The 20412-nt window shown below is 51.2% G+C and overlaps 7 protein-coding genes across 7 annotated transcripts; 3 read left to right on the top strand and 4 right to left on the bottom strand.

Annotated features, from left to right (window-relative positions):
* Positions 1-1590: 1590 nt before the first annotated feature.
* On the top strand, positions 1591-2976 carry CCOS01_12919 (uncharacterized protein; the record flags this gene model as incomplete). Its single annotated transcript, XM_060461066.1, has 3 exons — positions 1591-2067; positions 2125-2585; positions 2640-2976. The coding sequence occupies 3 exons, from the start codon at positions 1591-1593 to the stop codon at positions 2974-2976; spliced, it is 1275 nt and encodes a 424-aa protein (XP_060308268.1).
* Positions 2977-4546: 1570 nt separating this feature from the next.
* On the bottom strand, positions 4547-4894 carry CCOS01_12918 (uncharacterized protein; the record flags this gene model as incomplete). Its single annotated transcript, XM_060461065.1, has 1 exon — positions 4547-4894. A coding segment is annotated over one exon (348 nt), but the record flags the coding sequence as incomplete, so codon positions are not given.
* A 269-nt stretch (positions 4895-5163) lies between these two features.
* CCOS01_12917 (uncharacterized protein) lies at positions 5164-5835 on the bottom strand (the record flags this gene model as incomplete). The annotated part of the gene is made up of 1 exon (XM_060461064.1): positions 5164-5835. One exon carries the CDS (start codon positions 5833-5835, stop codon positions 5164-5166), a length of 672 nt encoding a protein of 223 aa, XP_060308266.1.
* A 3831-nt stretch (positions 5836-9666) lies between these two features.
* On the top strand, positions 9667-12128 carry CCOS01_12916 (von Willebrand factor type A domain-containing protein; the record flags this gene model as incomplete). The annotated part of the gene is made up of 4 exons (XM_060461063.1): positions 9667-9681; positions 9724-10391; positions 10455-10635; positions 10692-12128. The coding sequence occupies 4 exons, from the start codon at positions 9667-9669 to the stop codon at positions 12126-12128; spliced, it is 2301 nt and encodes a 766-aa protein (XP_060308265.1).
* Positions 12129-12615: 487 nt separating this feature from the next.
* CCOS01_12915 (uncharacterized protein) lies at positions 12616-13353 on the bottom strand (the record flags this gene model as incomplete). The annotated part of the gene is made up of 1 exon (XM_060461062.1): positions 12616-13353. The coding sequence occupies one exon, from the start codon at positions 13351-13353 to the stop codon at positions 12616-12618; it is 738 nt and encodes a 245-aa protein (XP_060308264.1).
* A 2375-nt stretch (positions 13354-15728) lies between these two features.
* Positions 15729-16955, bottom strand: CCOS01_12914 (uncharacterized protein; the record flags this gene model as incomplete). The annotated part of the gene is made up of 1 exon (XM_060461061.1): positions 15729-16955. The coding sequence occupies one exon, from the start codon at positions 16953-16955 to the stop codon at positions 15729-15731; it is 1227 nt and encodes a 408-aa protein (XP_060308263.1).
* A 2332-nt stretch (positions 16956-19287) lies between these two features.
* On the top strand, positions 19288-20367 carry CCOS01_12913 (kelch repeat protein; the record flags this gene model as incomplete). Its single annotated transcript, XM_060461060.1, has 2 exons — positions 19288-19434; positions 19510-20367. 2 exons carry the CDS (start codon positions 19288-19290, stop codon positions 20365-20367), a joined length of 1005 nt encoding a protein of 334 aa, XP_060308262.1.
* Between the last annotated feature and the right edge of the window lie 45 nt (positions 20368-20412).

Here is a 20412-nt window from a genome sequence, read left to right as displayed (position 1 = left end):
TTTCGAGGCAGATCTAGCGATGCAAGAGAAACACAAATCTTCCTCTGCGGGGATAGTTATGACAGGAATGAATATTTTTACGCAATCCTTGACTAGCTCACCGAGACGAGGGCTTCGTGACTCCACACATCAACCACCTGGCTCCATAATGCGCAAAATTCTCCCCGACACCCATCGAATTGGCACAACGTCGCCATCAACCTCATCAGCCCTGGTGGTCTAGCGGTATGATTCTTCCTTAGGGTTATTGAGCGATCAAACACCATCTTGGAAGAGGCCCCAGGTTCGAATCCTGGCCAGGGCCGCGATACCTTTTGTCTCCTCCAGGAGGATATCCTTGTCTATATAGTGAATGTCCCAACTTCGCTTTTTTTGTGTTGTTTCTGGCCACCTCGTTCTTCCACTGATGTACCTCAACTTCTTTCTCTGAGGCGCAGCCGAGGGGCTCTGGATAGCTACATGTAGTTGCTCGAAGTTAGGAAGCTGGATGTTATGGGTGGAAGAGTATGGAAACACACAATCACCAGCATGATGGACTATGCCCATTTCTTCTTTTTCAGCAGTTAAAAAGCCTTAGTTATATATTTGAAGGCTTGGTGAGAGTAGGTCATTTAATGGCTCTTAAACCACGACTTTTGTATTACGCCTTGCTGATCTAGGGCTCAGTCCCTCGTCCGGACTCCGGTGGGCAACCCAGTGAATCCTAGGTTCCATATCAGGCCACGTGAAAGTGATTGTTCATTCTCTCATGGGCTGCTACTGCCACTCAAGAAGCCCGGCCAGGTACCCAATTGAGCCGGTTTCCGATTTCACCTTACCCAAAACTCGCCAGTAAGGCACAAACAACCAGTCACGCCTATGCCATATTGGTCGGCTTGCATTATATATCGAAGTCGGGCAATTATGGAAGCTCCCGTGCATTATTTCTCCTATTGGCTATAACAGAACTTGGAAGCATGACGAACACGACTTTAAGTTGTGCTGGGGGAGGCAATCCCCTAGGTGAGGCACAGCCGTTGGACTGGCCCGATCCGGTTCCGGATCCGACGCTGTCCTGCAGGCGAACGACGAACTAGACTGCATTGAGGTATCGTAACCCCACCATAGCTGTTGTTGCCAAGATGATGGGCAAAGCCGGGCTAAACTGAACCTCCGCAAATATGCAGTCACTCAACATCGTCAGGTTTCGCTTCTTTGTAGGCTCCTAGCGATTGGTGTGCTCGGGTTCGGGCAAAGGCTGTGCAGAGCTCGGCGGTATAGTTCGTGAGGATGAATCCTCAACACAACATTGCTTAGATTGAACTTTCGATGAGTTGGGTTTCCTTCGATTCACCGACATCGTCAGGACGTCATGACTTTCTAAACGAGAGACTGGATACAGAAGACATTACATCTAAGCAGAGACCTGTGCGGCGCAGACTCAAGTCAAATCGTGATATAAGACAAGATGCTACGAACTGCTGGGCTAGAATGAATGCAAATCAACAGCCACAACACATTGACTGAACACCATCGCATCACGAGCTTCAACCTTGAACTATCACGCTTCTCAGTATCCACTGCTTCTTCACATTTGCGAATAACTTCACCATGCGCCTTTCAATCCTTTCCGCTTTCCTCATGGCTGGTGTCTCAATGGCCCAGGGAGACATCGCTGCGCTCCTCGCCTCTCAGCCCGATCTCAGCACGCTGCTGGAACTCGTCAGTCTCGTACCCGGACTTGCAGATACTCTCGCCTCATCCTCCAACATCACAATCGTGGCTCCCACGAACCAAGCGTTTGCCAACGTGCCCCGCGATGTCCCTGAAGGCGAAGCCATCGAGTACCGCAACAACACCATTGCCATCGGGGCACTCCTTGCAAACCACGTATTCAAAGGGGTGTATCCGTCCAACGTGATCACCGATGTTCCAACCTTCGCCCAGACCTTGCTCGATATCTCATACATCGACTACAGACAGCCTTTCTCCAACTTCACTGGCGGTGCGTACAACGGACTTGTGAAGAATGGAGAGGATGTTTGTATCTTGTCTGGAGAGCAGACCATTTCTACTGTCACTCAGGCTGTTCGTACTCATTTGATGCCAAAGTTCGAGTGACCAGTGTACTAACATACAAGACAGGATATCAAACTTGGAGAGGGTATCACGATTCACAAAATCGACACTGTCCTCTCATTCGGCGCTCCCTTCCAGCTCTTCACCTTCCGAGCGGGCTACCTCGCCATGAACGCGGCGTTGGAAGCCGCGCACCTGAACTTCGCATTCGGTGAGACTGGAGCCGACGAGCAGGGCCTGAACATCTCTGACTACACCATCTTTGTGCCTACCGACGAGGCCTTCAAGTCAATTGGCTCTGTGCTTGAGACCGCTAGCCTTGAGACGCTTCAGGAGGTTCTTCGCTACCACATCATTCCCAACAATGTCATCTTCTCGCCGTCCCTGGGCAATGTCACCGTTCCATCTCTCCAAGGAACCAACCTCACTTTCACGGTTTTGCCCGATGGTTCAGCCTGGGTCAACAACGCAAGAATCACCTTCCCCAACACAATTCTGTTCAACGGTGTCGCCCACGTCATTGATAGGTCAGTCAAATACCATCAGCATAGCAAGTGATTATAAAGCTAACTTCCTGCTAGTGTTTTGAGCCCTGGAAACTTCGACAGGTCTTCCCTGAAGCCGGCATCCCCGGCATCTGAGCGAGTTGCCTTCTCCGGCGCATCCTCAGTTTCAAGCCTGCCCTTCACGAGTGTCTCCTTCGCGACGGACATGATGGCCTTCACAGCGACACCCAGTCTGCTTAAGACAGTTGCTGCCGTCGCTACCGCTACCGCTACTTGTGCTGCCAATGCCACCGCCACCGCCACGACTTCTGGCAGGCCCACTACGGTGCCAACCAACGGCGGTAGCAACTTGTTCCCCGGCATGATCTTGGCCCTTTCTGTCGCTATCGGATTTGCCGCACTCCTCATTTAAACCTCTCTGGATCTAATCAAACCGGCATGGAAAGGCTGGAAGAGGGAGGAGGCTTCGCGAAGGAAGCAAATCCATAGTTCCTAACTCAGCGCTTATCGAATGATTCCAAGGTAAACAGATATCGCGAGGATTCTACGCTCCCATAGATAATTGACTTTGCTACATACTCATTTACATGTTCGTTGAGTGCCTTTCAAGCCAAATGAGTCAATGGGCTACCATTTCCGCAATATGAATGGGCGGGCGGCGGCAATCCCAGCACTTGGACCTGCAAAAATACCTCAACACGTGGCTGATCAAAGTAATCATTCATGTAGCCAGATGTTGATGTAAAAGACACAATAGCAACCAAAAATCAGGTTGAGAAGATTATAGATAGGGAAATGTGTCGCTATACCAACAGACTTTGAGTGAGTCCTAGGTCACTAGACGCTTTTTAAGCAAGTATGTTACAGACAAATATTGAGTAGTAAAGCAATTTATGCTTAATTCATTATGACTCCCGTATATTCTGGGTATCATCTCACAACAGCAAGCTCCAAGATAGTCGCGTTTGGCAGACTTAGTCAGCTAGGCGTTAAGTACGCCGTCGGCCAGACAGGGCCTGATCTTTGCTTGAACCAATGGTCCATTCCAGCATATGAGTGCTTGAAAGTTTTGCTAGAGAGAAAATCAACATTCACTAGTATGGCAACGTTTAAATAAAGACCCATCTCCAATTATGTAGTATTCACCAAAACCTCGGCAAGCCAACGGTACATCGGCACATGCACGTTGATTAGACGGGGGAAGGCTCCGTGCATGCTCCGTACACCCCCATTCAGTCTCTCGCAGGAAGCTCGCAGCGAGCTCGTAGCAAGCACCATACTAGACGAGGGCAGCGGCAACGTGCCACGGGGTACCACGATGGGCTGATGGTTTGATTATGGTGGTTCGGTAACCACAACATGCGATTTATCCTCCACCGTGGGCCGTTGTGGTCCGTGATTCCGTGTGGGAGGAGACTTGCGAAGACCAAGACCCGGCGCTAGCACCGCTGTATGAGAGCCACTTTTCCCGGCATCGTCGCGCCTAGCTGTGACGGTACGTTGAACAGAACTTGGCGCAGGAAATCCCAACTGGTGTACACCTTATGGTTGTAGGGCACTGATTTTGTGAATTTCAATGTTTTTATATTCTTTTTCACAAAAGTATTTTGGGTTGTTTTACTGAGCAGAGACACGTGCCCTTGTGCACAGAGGCGGGAGGAAGGAAATGGTCGCCTCTACTCCGAATATTCCGTCTCCGGAACCCGCCGTCTCTTGTACACCAACGCCAGCTGACAAAACTATTGATACAATCAAAACATGGGTATGGGGGGTATTGGTCATTGAAAACATGTGAAAAAGTCCAGACGCCAGAAAAGCCAGCCCGTTCGTTGTCGCCACCTTTCCATCAAGGGAGTAGAGTCACACGGGGTGGCAGTGTAGGTCGTTTGCTGATGTAGCGCCGAAAAATTTTCGTTGGAGCCTCAAGGCTGCGAGGTTGTGGTAAAAAAGCTTGAGGTGCCTGGTGGATGAAAGCTCGGAATTCATCGGCTTGGGTGGTAGTGGTGGGGGCCATTTGCCAGCCTGGTTGATGTGGGTGCGCGTGGTGTAAGTTTTCCCCTTTTCGCTTTGGGCCTCGGAGTCTCTCTCGGTAGAATGTAGGCACCGTCGTGCTGGAAGACTTTTCGATTCATCCTTTCGACGTTGTTACTACATCTCGAGTGTTGCTCATTTAGAGGCAGGTTCGGCACTCGTGGTGGCCGCACGACGGGCACGAGTTGCTGATGACGATCATGCTTCCGCACTTGCAGCAGGAGGGAGCGACGGGCATGTTGGCGACTTATTTGTTGGTGTTGTTGATGATGGTTTGTAAGCGTTGAGAGCTGATGTAGCTTGTTTGAGAGTTGTGTTCTTGGTCGTTGAGAGGGATGGTGATGAGCGAAAATATGAAGGAAATCAGAAAGAGAAGGAGGAGGAAAGGCTCGCACTTATAGACATTCACCTTGCCCACCTTCAACCCTCGAACCCGCACTCATTTGCGGCGGAAGTCTACCTCAACCCAGCCAACCCTCTTCGGAGCCTTGGACCCCTTGTCTGTCCGTAATGGTTGTGGTTCGGTAAGTGGTATAAGTGGTGGTGTGCACGGCTCAGCCGGGTGTATCTAGTAGGCCGAGGAGGAGAGGCAAGGCAAAGTAAGGCAACATCGGACAACCCAAGACAGGGTAGGACAGACATTGGGCGAGCCAGCGTCACAGAGAAGGAAAAGGCAAAGTGCCATGCCGGGTTCATGGTTGGTTGGACCCTGAGATGGGTTGGCCGCCGCCCGCGCAGACACACGGCTGGCCCAGCAAATCGGCATGCCGATCGAGTCGAATGCGGGGTTTAGTTCAAATGTTGACAGGGCCTTATTACAACTCGAGAACTCAATAGAAGTGCGAGAAAGGGACTCATACACCGAAAGAGTGAGAAGGATGCAGTGGATAGGCCCCCCGTGTCTCCCCAGCCGCCGCCCTAGCTCAGTGCTGCGCTTGTGTCTCTCAACTCTCTCATCTCCTTCTCGCGGGCGAATGACGACCCGAGGAGACCGCACACACCCTAGCACTGATGAGATGGCCTGACGTAGGTGTAAGGAACGTGCGCTAGAACGCCAAGGGGGAATAGAATTTGGGCGAAGACGCGAAGGGGGAGAATGCGACTTCGGCGGAATTCCTGTGATTCTCTTACTCTTAGCCATCGAGTAACACTTTTGGACGTCAACCACACGTTTGCCCCCATTCAGCTTATACTTTCTACCGCCAAGAATCATCTCTCCAGCCCTTACCCTTTTACCCATCGGCAGGCTCCGGGGTTCGGCGGGTGAAACGCAGCGCTTGGAGATGCACAGAGGAAATTGTCTGTCCTAGGTTGTGGGATGGCACACACATTGACGCGACCTTCATTTACTAGCGAACTCTCTCGTTGGCTTTGCATTCTTCCATCCCCTCTTTCGCTATAATCAGGACTGCCAGTGCTGCGCAAGTGAGGCATGGCACGACGCCCAACAGAGTTCTGACTGGTGGCAAGACTTGGAACTAGTGGCGTTAAAAAAGATAGCACAACTATAGAAAGCTCCAGACAGCTGCCAGCTAGCAGGCCTGGGTAGCTCTGAAGAATCCGATTTTTAGATGGAGGGTGCGAATGTGTATTTACATAGTATGCCTTATTCTGTCATCTGCATGCATGAGGCGCGGGAGATAAAAGTAGTGAGCAAAGTACTCTGCAGTTCGTCTCACAAGCTTTCTTGTAGCGCGTCTCCGGGTACACAATCCCCCCCACGTCGCTTGCGCTGCACGAAGACCTGCAGGCATCCTGACGCGGCCCAGGGTACACTACCTGTAGTCCGGTCCCGGGGCGAGGGGGGTAACGCACACATAGCAGTTGGTTGGAGCGAGACATCGTGGGCTTCCCGTTCATTGGATGACGAGGATAATTATGCGAATGCTGGGGAAATGGAAATGGACACCGAGCTAATGAAAGGCCTGCGATTACAATGTGGAGAGAAGACATGGAAGATGGAGGGGGAACTTGGAAGTTGGGGGGGGGGGGGGTTGCTATCCGAAAAGGAGGGGGAACACCATGATGCAGCCAACAGCCGCCGGGCTACTCGGGTCGAATGCCGGCGATGGGAATCAAGAGGATGATGTGGGAGGTTCTGACTCCTCGACCGGATGCTTGAGCTTGTCAGTCACTCTGACGATCCAACTACCTGACCAGCCAGCTTCCATTCCGTCCAAGGTCGAGCTCCAAAGATGAACAAAAATCTCGTTGATCTTGGTATGCCAACGAGGATGATCATCTCTTGCCCAACCGCCTTCCCGCCCCTTGAGGGCCTTGACGGTATGTTATGTCAAGTGCCTCTCTGCTACCCCGCAAGATGAGCGAGATCGACTCAAGTGAGATCTGTCGAAGCGAAACGGTCAGACTTGACGCTTAGGGGAAGGGGGTCAAAGTGGAAAACCTGGGGCAAGAATGGCAGCCTCTGGGAGGCCAAGCAGTCGCATCACTTCCCGCGCCACCGAACCACGGACGGCAAGGTTCCTCGATGATCTGGGGTAGCTCTGCTTCAGCCTTCAGAAGCGGGCGCTGAGTTTTGGCGAAGGTTCCAACAAGCAAACGCCACACTGCATGACACGGGAAAAGGGGGTGTGTAGCAATACAACAACGGAGCCTAACTCGCAATCAATCCGGGGAAGAATAAGACGGGCGAATAATACCAAAAACGGTCTTCGACAGAGCGGCAAATGAGCCCACAAAAACAAGGCTCCTTTTCGATATGAATATGACCAAATGTAAGGACAAAGAGAATGGGTCTTTTCAATGCGGCCTGCGTCGGCTCACACCGAAAAGAACCGTGGAGATGAATCGAATGACAGACAGCCCACGACTCAAGCTCGACAAAACGCTGGTCAGGAGCCCATCCGGCGATGTCCTTCATACGGGGCCTTTTCTCAGATCTGCTCCTCCGTTGTCAAACGTCCTAAACCCCGTTCAAGCATGAAAATGAGGCATTCTTGCGGTGCTGGAGACCCAATCCCCTCCAAAAACTGGCGGGTGCCAAGCGAATCGAAGACACTCAGTCGTCATTGCGTTGTATTGCGCCGATATTTTCCTTCTTTCAACGGCGGTCTGTTTTCGTGCTTCACTTCCTCCCCGCTATCGGATGAGTTGAATGTCCTGCACGCATGCCCAAGTTGGATATTCTTTTCATTTTCTCTCGTGTGTTTGAGTTCGTTCTGGGTCAAGGGACTTCTTGGCGCCAGGCGTGTGTCGTAGCACAGCCCAATGACGATGCCAAAGCGCGTCCAGACATGGTTGGGTGGGCAAGTGTCCAACTGGATACTACGTCTTCTTTCTCATCTTCTATGCATGCCATCCTCACAGCGGATATCTTCTATTACTACCATGTTTCTACGTCAGAAGAATCAATAAACATTACACACGCTTGAGATTAGGAACCAGCGGCGGTCCTGCGTATGTGCCCTGAATATGCCATTGAACCAGCACTAACTTTAGGCCCCTCAAGTTGTTGGTGACCCATCGCCGAAAGTGACCAAGCGCCGCGCTGAACTCGGTCTACCGGCCCAGCTCTCACCTTGCTTCCTTTCTACCTAGGCATATCCCCCCCTTTCTCCAGAGACTTGAGCCCTCTCCCCCAAGTTTAGCTATGACGCAAATGTTTCTGCTAAAAGTTGAACGCACGTTAAACTCTAAAAACGGCGCGACAGGGACCCTTGTGGGGACAGAGTTGCCCTCGCAGACTGTCAGAACAGCGGCCATCCCCGTCTTGGAACAATGCAACGCACCAGAGACGCTCTGCTGGATCCAGCTGCTGTGCGGCGCAGTCATTATTAGTGGGAGGCAGTTGGAGCGAATCATTCTCTTTTGATGCAAGGCATAACCCGTCGTTGCGTCGTCCATCCTAGCAAAAAGGGGACAGGAGACTGGGGACCCCTCATGTGGCAACGGGACGCTGTGTCGCAGCGTTCAGAAATGCCAGATCTTCTGAGATGGTCAAGATTCAACGCCGGACGAGACCTCACCACCTTTTTCGATTTTTTGGCTTCCTGCAGAGGGTCAAGATGGCCTTTCCAACGTCTGTGAGCCGGATTGAGTTAAGACCATGAGGATAAGCTGAAGCCTGAAAGAGGCCCTGCGTTGGCCGTGTGCGTCTGACAAGAGCGGCGTCTGAGTCACTCGCCTGTAAGCACCACAGCCTACGTCTACGGGCAACTGGAATAAGCTAGGCAGAATATTTCAGATCTAAGATGAATGGATTCGGAGATATGGCACAGGAAGAGGCAGGCCTCAGGGTGAAGCTGGAAGTTTGGTGCATCCGGGGTGTTAAATGCCCGTTGGGAGAGAGATTGAGGGCGCTCTTTATGTGTCTCTCGTATGCTGGTCCACCTAGAATGCTCCCGGTGGGGAGTCATGGCCGAGGCCTTTGAGGGGTTCACCGACCTAGGTGAGGCGAAGCATGCCCACACCGCCCCAACTGGTAAATTACTACGACAAACAGTGTACCTCAAAGACTGGAGATAATCGGAATGCCTTGCGGAAGGCCTTGCGCCCCCGTCCGAGGGCCGGGCACCGAATGGCCGGTTCGGCCAGCTTTCGGACCTCTGACTCCCCACCTAAACTGGGAACAGCCTCTTTGTTTGAGCTGCCTATTACGTGAACGCTGCCCTTCAACACCCATAGTTCTTGAGTATGGCGATACATTTCCCCTTTTTACAGAAGGGTTACTCCCACTTAGTCTTTAGGCAGAAGCAGCTAAGCTCCATCTGATATCTCCTGGAGACATATTGAGGAGAGATGGCGAAAGATATCATTGGATACCGTGTGTTCAAGCAAAAGACTATCGAACAGGCCCCTTAGTGAGGCCGAATTCATTGTCCGGCGTCAGCGTGAGTCTTACCGCATGTACGGATACCCCTCAAAGGATCCTGTCCAGTCATTCGGCAATGAGGCCAATTCTGTATTAAAGTAGACAACCTCGGGGCATATCTCACCTAGTAGATTGTGCAACTCCAAAGACCTGCATTCAATCTCGCATCTCAGCTCAATCTCGTGATTGTCACATTTGAAGTTGAATCCCAACTATCAACAAGACTTATACGATTCCACAATGGTTGTCTCTTACGTTCGAGTTTCCAAGAACCAAGTAGCTCACTGTATCTCTTAGGTCACCAAGTTTTCTCTCCAAAGTCTCTCGCAGAGCACCGACAATATCGTCGTTCAAGATGACGACAATAAGTCAGAATCTTCCTTCGAAGAGCTTAAGTCCGAAGACACCAAGGCAGAATCATCCAGGTGTGATACTCCAACGGCCACGATGACGGAGTACGATACCTCGGACGACGTCGCGTTGTCCCTCCACGCCTTCGCCGGGCGAGACGGCATCCTCGCGAAAATCACTCCCCCTAAACAGCCCGTGAAGCCAACAGTTCACGTACCCTGCGACATTGTCTTGGTAATCGACGTCTCTGGCAGCATGGGCGCCAACGCCCCGATTCCGGCTAATCCTGGTGAGGTGGCGGAGAACTATGGCTTGTCGGTATTGGACTTGGTCAGACACGCCGCTCTCACCATCGTGGAGACCCTGGACGAAGGTGACAGGCTCGGTATTGTCACCTTTGCATCCCAAGTCAAGATTGTTCAGGAGTTGATTCCGATGAACAAGAAGAACAAGGGTCTTGCCAAGAAGAACATCAGGAAGATGGTACCCACGGATGCAACCAATCTGTGGAAAGGCTTGATGGAAGCTATCACCCTGTTTAACAGGAACCCAGACGGAAAGACGGAAAGGGTCCCGGCTATGATGGTACTGACAGACGGGCAGCCGAACTTGATGTGAGTCATATACGTATCTCTCAGTGTATGTCTTAAGAGTCTTTGCGGCTAACTTTCGTGAAGGTGCCCTGGCCAAGGATACGTGCCGAAGATGCGCGAAGAGGTGAAGCTACTCAAGGATGGGAGGTTACCAGCCTCGATCCACACTTTCGGCTTTGGATACAACTTGAGATCTGGCCTATTGAAGTCGATCGCTGAAGAAGGAGGCGGAAACTACGCCTTTATTCCCGATTCCGGAATGATTGTGTGTTGAGTTGCCAGTGCTCGTTGGTTGCAATAGCTAACTCAAGTGGTGATTAGGGAACCGTATTTGTCCATGCTGTCGCCAATCTACAAGCAACATACGCCATCAATGCCACGCTGCGCCTTACTTACTCACCGCTGCTCACCCTTAAAGAGGCGATGGGCGAGTCTGTGAACAAACAAGAAGTACAGATCCTTGAAGGTGACATGGCGAACGGCATACCAGATCAGCATGAGCTCTCGATCTTACTTGGGAATCTGCAATATGGTCAGTCGAGGGACATCTACCTTCGAGTAGATGCACCGGCGGAACTCACCTCAGATCATGCGGTTATCAAGGCTTCGATTGAATATTCTCGCATGGCAAGCAACACTTATACACAAAGCGCCTCACAATCACTTCTGAACCCGACAACTCTTCCCGAATCTGAGCTCGTCTACCACCTCTCTCGCTCCAAGATTTGTTCCTTCCTCTCAACCATCGTCCCCATGGCTGCCGACGGCGAGCACAAGGCCTTGCCCCGTATCTCGCCCGAGAAGATTCAGGAGCTCAAAGCACTCATCAAAGACATCCCAGCAAAGCGCTTCCCGTCCGATCCGAACAACAAGTCCTTGATCGAGGACCTCGAGGGTGCGCAGCCAAAGGGACAAGTCTCTCTAGCTTTGACGAACCGAGAGTACTACAAGAAATGGGGCGTCCACTACATACCCTCATACTTGAATTCGCACACCCGCCAAATCTGCAATACTTTCAAAGACCCTGGCCCCCTTCAGTACGGAGTCGACAGCCCTCTCTTCATCGCATGCAGGAATAAGTTGGATTACGCGTTCGACAGCATTCCTCCACCCAAACCCTCCAACCAGCACACGGCTACCCACCGCGGACGAGTACACATGAGCTCCTACAATAGCTCCTCCGGTGTATGCTTTATCTCCTCGACACCTGTGCGCCTCGCCTCAGGCCGAACGGTTCCTATCAAGGCTCTTCGAAGAGGTGTAGCAGTGCAGACGCCGTCTGGTCCGCGCCGGGTCGTCGCTGTTCTCAAGACACCCGTACAGAGGGAGAGTATGTGTCGTGTTGGCGAGCTCGTCGTCACCCCGTGGCATCCTCTATCTCTTGATGGTGGCAAGACCTGGACTTTCCCGGCAAATGTGGCGGATCGGCCTCTTAGGTATACCGGCTGCATCTACTCGGTCCTGCTTCAGCCGGGCCGGGACTCGGAAGCTCATGCGATCAACGTCGCGGGTGCCTGGGGAGTGACTCTTGGGCATGGAATAGTCACAGGGCAGGACACAAGAGCCCACCAGTTCTTCGGCAACTACGGAAAGGTTGTCAGAAGCCTCAGAAGAATAAGGGTCAGTAAGAAAGGCGTTGCCGTGGGCGGTGGCGTAAACAGAGACTCGGTCACAGGACTGGTATCTGGCTTCGCTCGTCACGGGAAGCCCGATGTGGCCGTCAAGGGAGCTACAAACAGCGCTGTCTGTGTGGCTTGAGAGTCTTTTCCAATTACTCTTTATGGTCTCGGGGAATGCTCGCAGAACATCAAAGCTGTGGGGTGAGTGTCAGTGACATGAAGCACGTTTAAAGTATGACCGACCAGTCAAGTAATTAGCGTTATATGTACGAAATGCGATTTCAGGTTGAATTCTGTTTCTTCGATTTCTATCTTTCTAGAAAGTCTAGGGTTTGCCAGATGACGAATCATGGGGAATGATAATTACGTCCAGTCTACCTATCTTGTTGACCGCCTACAACATTATCCAAGGTAAGTAAGGTAGTACTCCGCTACTCAAGGCACGTGCAATGTTTAGATTGTTCCACGAGAACAAGCCTCGAATTCTGATTTCCTTAAGTAGGTGTGATATCTAGCTGAGTCCCTCCAGGATAAATGAGCGGCTTCAGGAGTTGGCTGCGCATATCGACATGCATCAAAGAATATGAGGAGATGTCTTCGCCCTGTGTAGCCCCCTCACCGTACCTTCATATCGTGGCCTTCATAATTGCCGCACTCAATGCATCAACTTGATCTCCAGTAACCTTGGTTGCCGATGTCTTGAATCCCTCGTTGAACGGGAATCGCTCCTGCTCAAAGATGATGTTCATAAACTGTGTCGGGGCCATCGGAGCCTTGAAGTCACCCGCCATGACGCCCAGGATGAAAGCAGACTCGGCAAAGGAAGTCTTGACTTGAGCCGGCGTAAGATTAAACTGGGGGTTCTCCGCCATGGCAGCGCTAATCCTGATGCTCCGGGCCTTTGCCATTGTCTTTATGTCGATCGTCGGACCGGTGAACTGGGCCTTGACTTGGTTCCAGACCGTAGCGTCGAACTTGTTGGCGTTACCTGTAACGGCCTGATCTGCTCTAGACAAGCTTCCGTCGTGCTCGATGACGTTGTGCTTAACCATGTCCGCCAGGTTGACGGTGCTCGCGTTTCCCGTGGTCGAAGTCGTAAGAGCGGGTGTACTAAGTGACACCGTGACCTTCTCGTCGATATTGAGCGCTTTGCTGAAAGCGAACTTGAGCTGATCCATGGTAATATTCATGCCATCCCGTGGCAGGTAGCCGTGGTTGGCAAGAGCGTTAAGGACCGGGCAAGGTGATCGGCTGGCCTTGTCGGGGGCCATTTGGAATTTGAAGGACGGGTCCTCCGCTCGGGGTAGCACGGAGGCTAGGCTGCCTGTTACGGACAGGACCAGGATCAATGCCGAGCTGTACATGTTGACTTTGACTGGAGATGAAAAGTGATTGTATTTAAGCGTCAGGTATTAAATTGAACGAATGACTAGCAAAGCGTCACAAAGAATGGTTAGTACCTACCAGCACCCTGAACAAGTCTATATATCTGCTGTCGCCGGTCCAGCGGAGGTGGTTCATTATCTAGGTGATCTCGAAAGTCTAGATCGCCTCGAATACTTTCCGGAGACTCATATAACGCGCCATTAAAGGCCGCCGGCAGGCCGGTATGAATCGTGCTACACCGGACGTCCAGTCGGCCGAGGGTTTAATCTGTCGTTTACTACACCAAGTTGACTTTCCTCGAATTGAAACGGAATAAACTCAGCTCATACAGAAATCCAAAGAAAGTTCAGCTCAGGCCCATCTAAAACTTCACCGGTGGGATGAACTACATACAGTACCAATGGGCTGCGCCAACGACCAACAAACATCGTCTTTAAAACGATGACCGTTTTACAAACGCCAATAGATCGAATCATCGAATCATTTCGCAGAGCTACCGAGCACTTATAGCCTCCATTTACCCGGTCTCTCCCGTCTGGGCAAGTAGATCATAGCTCCCGCCGCAGCCGGGGCCTTGACGGAACCCGCGCGCCGCCTTTTACAGGTGATGGAGCACTCCACGTACGGAGCGGTCCGTAGAAAGTAAACGATAAGCTCGTTCGATCAGCCCTATAATTTGCCGAAATCTATCGAGCTGGCTTCGGAGAGAGCCCGCTGCAAGGATTCCACCTGGAGCATTTCCCTGGTGCTTGTTCTGAGGCGGAACTCGCATACAGACACGCACAGTCTAGCCCAAGAAAACCTTCAGACTGATCAATAACGTTTTCCCGGCTCTATTACCTCTGGCACCCAATATAATCCAACAAAGAATCATTGCATCTCTGACGAATCACTACCTTGGCATTGGTCATTGTTCAAACCCGCCGGTCAAGCCCCAAAGAGTGAAAGGGTGACAGGTTGTCGGATCATCATTTCAAACGAATAGGGAAAGGCCCTTGCTGTGACCGTGACGTAGCATTCTGTGCCCTCGTCACGAGATGAAGTCGCCTTCTTACTATTCAGAGAAACTTCGATTGGAGTCTTCGCACAGACTACCTACCACATGGCACAATGATGAATCGGACGGTTAAGGTTCCAGAGAGGCCACACGAGAGGTATTCTTGATTGAGTGTGTCCCAAGATGAGCTTCTGCGACTAGTCCTACAGAAATCCCACTGATCGGTTGCCAACAAAAGTGTTTGAAGCATTTCCAACCAATTGCTCTACACCTAAACTACTGAGTTTGGCAGGGTCGTGATGAGATTTTGATGATATTCTGTCTGGACATCGCAATGTTGTGCTAGATATGACTCCCTACTTGCTACTCGGAGTTCCCAAAGTCATTGCGTTTATGTTCAGCGAGAGCTTGGAGCGCATTCCTCGCAACTCCTTCAGACACCGTCTGTCTCGACTTGAAATCTTCAAAGCCCTCGAGACGACCATATACTAATTCTGCATGGGATTTTGGAATGATAAATCTCCAACAGCCTTTTTACGCCAAGCAACACGCATCACACTGCCTTTTCAAACGGAATGAAACTGTGGGCGAAAATGCTACCCAGAATAGCTGTGCCTATTTGAAGCCTGATCTTGCATGGACTTAATGTATATTCAAGGTTTACTCTCGTAACAAGGAGGATTACGACTGGTTTCAAATACACTCAATGAAGATGCTCCAGCAACAAGCTTCTCTGTGATTTCATTAGGCTGTACCAGAGCAAGAGGTATGCGGATGCCATGCACTCCTTTGTCTCACAAAGACACGTCTGTCACTGAGACTCGAATTGTCGACGATAATATATCATACAATGCTGCCAGTGAAAGCACTCATGGGACGCGTGGAGACTGTGTCCTTCTGAAAAGGTTGTGCCTCAAATTAACCAAGGACTGTCAGAGCCACACCTTGCTGGTACGCCAAGCAAGTACAATCAACAGGCTTCAAATGAGGGAATTATGGTATCACTTCATGTTCACATCGAGCTGTAGATCTTCAAATTTGACTCAAGGTGCTGGTGCGGCTAGCTGAGAAGTATCTAGACTCTAGGTTCCGAAGACCAAGTCGACTGCTTTCGTATCTGCCCCATCCCTTGTTCACAATGTGCTGCGAAGTGCGTAGCGTGCTTCGGACCGTTCTTTCGCTTCCCGTTCAGCCCCAGATCTGCCAAGCCCGGATATTATTATGGACAAAGCCAGTCCAGAGGCATGATCAAAGAACGGCCCAAAGCAAATTCGTATCACCCATTAACCTTTCCACTCCTTTTTGCTTCCATAGTTCCAATCCAATTCTCGCATCATCTGTGCAGCATGGGCCCTCTCAAAGAACCTCGTTGACTCTGAGATCCTGAATGCTCTTGGGGAATCCCATAGTGCTGACAGCCGGAACAGCCGAATTGGGATTGTCGTGGAATCCAAAGTCCGCAAGGTGAACAACGAGGGTTTTGAGCTTCTTGAAGTCGCAGAAGTCCGAGGGCTTATAGGGCTCTTCGTCCTTGCGAATCGGCTTTCCGTCAGAGAGTCGGAACCGAAGTCGAAGGTCGACGAGAGATGCGGAATACGACTTCAGGCGGTCGATTGTCTCAGCAGCAGTGACGAGGGTGATCTTGTCCTCGAACTTGGAGTTCACGACGTACTCAAACTCTTCCAGTGGAAAGACGTCGTTTGTCAATTCAGACAAGACGTCTGATGTCATCGTGCAGTCGATCAAGGACACCTTCTTGCTGCTCCAGGTCTTTGGGAAGAAAGAGCCGCCAGCGTCAGCCAGTATTAGTTCGCAGTTCCTGAGGCAAAGATCCGTGACTGTCGAGGGCATGGACAGATTGTAAAGTAGCGTGCCAGAGAGACGTAAAGGTGTCTGGGCGTCTTCTCCGTAGATGAAAAGTTTCTTCACTTGCTGTAAATGCTCTCGAACGCACAAAACGAAGTCGTTGCAACCCCTCGTCTGAGAGATATCAGCCCTCCATCCGGACAAGGGGCGGCCTTCTAAAACCCGGATAGAGAAATGCAATGTGCTCAAGTTAGGCAAATGCGCATAGAGAAGGTTTTGCAACGCGCATTCGATTTTAAAGTTGCGAAGTCCGATCTCGTTGACGGTTATCTTGGCGGTTTCCCAAATCGGATCTCGAGGGATGAAAGTGAACCAAGGCAATCGATCCTTGACGGCGTTGGTGAGGAAGTCCCAGTTTTCAATGCTGCAAGGCGTGCGGTATTGCTTGTAGTCGCGCCAGTCCCTATTATCTGAACAGTATGTTTGAGCATAAGATATGCGTAGGCTTTGGACCTGCTGAGAGAGGGTGGGCTGAGAGACCAGGGCCCGGACCAGGAAGAAGAACTTTGCGTCGCTGCAATTGTTCGCAACAATGAAGATCCGGCGATACAGGTAAGGTTTCTCGAGCTTGTGGAAGGCCTTTGACACTCTGCAGATGCTTAGAAGGGTGCTCTGGCATGCGATCCACTCCTTTCCGTTGAGTTCGTCATCATTGCATCGGAGTTGAGAACAGATCTGTTCAAAGACCTCTACGGGTATATCAGAGATTCCCGTCATTGTCTTGCTGTAGGCTGTTCAATCGTGAGCTTCAATCCTTTGACTATCGGAGATGGTAGTAGGCACTGACAGGGAAACCATGAACAAAGTCTCTGGAAGCCGGCGACAATGTGTCCGTGGGATCACGACGCGTAGCAGAAACTGCTGAGTGGGAGGTGAATAGTGAATGCTATAGGGTAGAAAGCCTGACGATGGGAAAGTATGAGGGATTCCGTTCTGTCTCTGACGCAGAAAGATGTTAGCTTGGCCTGTCAGCAGCATCATGAAGGAATCTTGTACCTGAAGTAGGCTTCTTCCACCGTTCAGCTGCTTTCTTTTGTGGGAAGAATATCGATGGAAGACCGAAATACCTCGATGAGTCTCCCTGGTTGGAGATGTCGAAAAGAGAAAGGAGAGACTCGATGCGGTGTGTGATAGGGAAGAAAAGAAGGCCTCTCCTTTCCTGGGGGAAGGAAGTCAACGGCAAAAACAGTGCCTTCCTTAGGAAGGAACAGGTCCGGTTACTCCTACTCCAAGATGATTTATTGGAAAAGAATTTGGAAAGGGAAAAGCACGTGATACCAGAGACTGAATGAATACAGGTGTTTGTATATTCAGGGTGTAAAGGTGAAGCCGTGACATTGGATGGTTGCCGGGACAGCAAGCTGGTCTGTCAATACGGCCTCGAGGAAGGTGTGTCACTGGGTCTCTTCTGGGCGCTTGGAAAAGCAATTCCTCAAGTGACTGATTTTAAACTCCACTTAACTTACTTTCCGTGAATACGTAGGCCTTGACAATCAGGTGAGCTACTCAGAAGAGCTCGAATTTAGCTGTTAACCCGAAGATTCAATTCGCCAACGCATCAGAGTTCGCGGCGGTGCAAGGTGTAGGATGCTACTGAGAGGCTCCATCTTTGATAGCATCGTCAGTTCTATGTGGTGTCGGATGCTGTTCAGGCGTTTAACTACACCTCATATCCGTTAGCCCCCGCATGAACTTCCCAAATTGCTGTCGAGGTCTTCATGCTGGGAGTTTAAGCAATCATCTATGAACTTCTCCCGCATTTGAGTCTCTTGGATCGCCAGTTTTCTAACGTAAACACATAAACCAAAGCGGTATAACAACGGAATATAAGCTCGGAGATCGCCATGTACAGATCACGGCTGACACTCCGAGAGCATCGTGATATGATAACTTTTGAAGGCAGTTCCGGCCCTATCCCATTCTTCTTCTGACCAGTCTGTTGTTTCATGTCTTCATGCCCGAGTTTAGATCCCTTATCTTGTCATGTAAGCTGCAGGGCAACTGCTTTGGCGAAGGGAAACTTGCAGTGCTAAACAGAACAGGATATCATGCAGCTAAGGTATGGCTTATCAGACTTCAACCTCGAAGGGAAGGCGGTCTCAGTTGTGCCTTCCGCACGTGATGCTTCACCTTTCATCTGAATACACGAGAAGGGTATATACCCCCCTTCAATTTCGTTCCTGTCACCAGCCAGCAGGCGCCCGTCTAGGTCGACGGGTCAGGTCAAACTGGCTGGGTGGTGGAGTGGTTTATGGTCAACAATCAATTCGCCAACCAGCCTACTCGACGACAGGCTCAGCGCATACGAGTTCGAATCCCAGCACGAGCACCAATTAATCCCAGCATGAGCACCAAGAGATGTAGCCCCCAATTCAACACCGGGGGGGTGAACTCTTTTTTTTCTCATTTATTTTTTCCAAGGCTTCTATTATATTTGTAAATGAAATCTTGTGTCCGTGACCTTCTTAGAGAAATGATCTACTCATGGACAAACCTGCTAGCTGAAGAGGGCTTGGTTTTGTGTACGGCGGAAATTATATGCTGGAAAACACTGGGTTTGAGGTGTGTATAAGTCTGAAAGCTGTCTTTTGACCCGATTTCGACGTTAAGAAATCGAACGGAGCCTCTCCTCCTCCGTGTTGCACATGGCAGAGTACAGTCTCCCAGATGAGGTGTGTGTCTGAGCCCGTTGACATGACTAAGCGGAGAAAAATATGCCAAACCAGCTCCGATGACATAAGCCACGGAGGGCAAAGTGATTCCGGTTTGAGCACATTACATCCCTGCCTGCCGAGCCAGCATGCGTCCGACATCTTCAGTGACACGTTGTAAGTGATCCAGGAATATGGCGATACTTTACGTCGTTGGTCAGATGGCGTGGTGGAGCGCTCGGTTTGGAACCGGTCTTGAAGCTCCTTATCAGATCGAGACATGACGGATCTGAAGACAAGGGCATCCAGCTATAAGTACGGCTGCTGTCTGCGAATATACTTCATTCACTCCCCAAACCAGACCAGTAAATCCACTCAAGTCTTCAATAGTCGCGGAAATGGCCAAACTCTCTGCTGCTTGGGTTCGACTTGCTTCGAACGACCGTCTCAGGCGTTCATCGCAAGCAGTTTCGGTAATCGGGACTCAAGTGTTCGTCTTCGGCGGTGAACTCCTCCCACGAGAGCCCGTAGACAACCAACTCGATGTTGCTGAACTTCAGTCCGGGAAAGGCATTGTCCCATACTCACCCATTCATGCCCCAAACTTGCACCACTAACAGACCTTCTTCACCACAGACTCAGCCTCCGTCAAGACCATCTCCACCGACACCGAAGCCCCATCTCCAAGAGTCGGAGCCCCCAGCACAGCGCTGAAAGATGCCTTCTATCTCTTCTCCGGCCGCGGCGGCATCGCTATGGAGCCCGTCGAGGAATCTGGCAGTATCTGGCGATACACCCCATCCCAATCTCTCTGGGATCAACTCACGCCGACCGACGCAACGGCACCACACCCAGCCGGACGCAGCTACCACTGCACTGCCTCGGACGGTAACAAGACCATCTACATCCACGCAGGCTGCCCAGAGAAAGGCCGCCTCGCCGATCTGTGGTCCTTCAATATCGAGTCGAAGACGTGGAAGGAGCTCGCTGCAGCACCTCCTCCAGCGCGCGGCGGCGCGTCCATCGCTTTCTCTGGAGGCAAGTTATATCGCATCAATGGCTTCGATGGCACTTCCGAGCAAGGCGGTTCTCTTGATGTCTACGACCCCGCTTCCGCGGCTTGGTCTACGATTACGTACAAGCCAGATGGTGTCACAGGCCCCGAGGCGCGAAGTGTATCAGCGCTCGTCGCGGTTGAGGTGGACGGTAAGCCGCATCTTGTGACGCTGTTCGGCGAGCGCGATCCTAGTTCGTTGGGTCACGCTGGTGCTGGCAAGATGCTCTCGGACGTGTGGGCTTTCGACATTGTGGTCGGGACGTGGGATAAGGTCTTCTTCGAGGGGGATGCGCCGCCGCCAAGAGGTTGGTTTGATGCGGATGTGGTGGTAGATGGGAGCAAGCAGGCTGTGGTTGTTCATGGAGGTCTTGCTGAAGATAACTCGAGGTTGGGAGACATCTGGAGACTCGACTTTGTCTAGACTGTCACATCTTGATGGCCAGAGATCGTTGTTGCTAGTGTTGAT

The sequence above is a fragment of the Colletotrichum costaricense genome (assembly GCF_030867565.1).
Source record: "Colletotrichum costaricense strain IMI 309622 chromosome Unknown Scaffold_16.1, whole genome shotgun sequence".
NCBI classification, from domain to species: Eukaryota; Fungi; Ascomycota; class Sordariomycetes; order Glomerellales; family Glomerellaceae; genus Colletotrichum; species Colletotrichum costaricense.
This window is presented reverse-complemented; position numbering and strand designations above follow the sequence as displayed.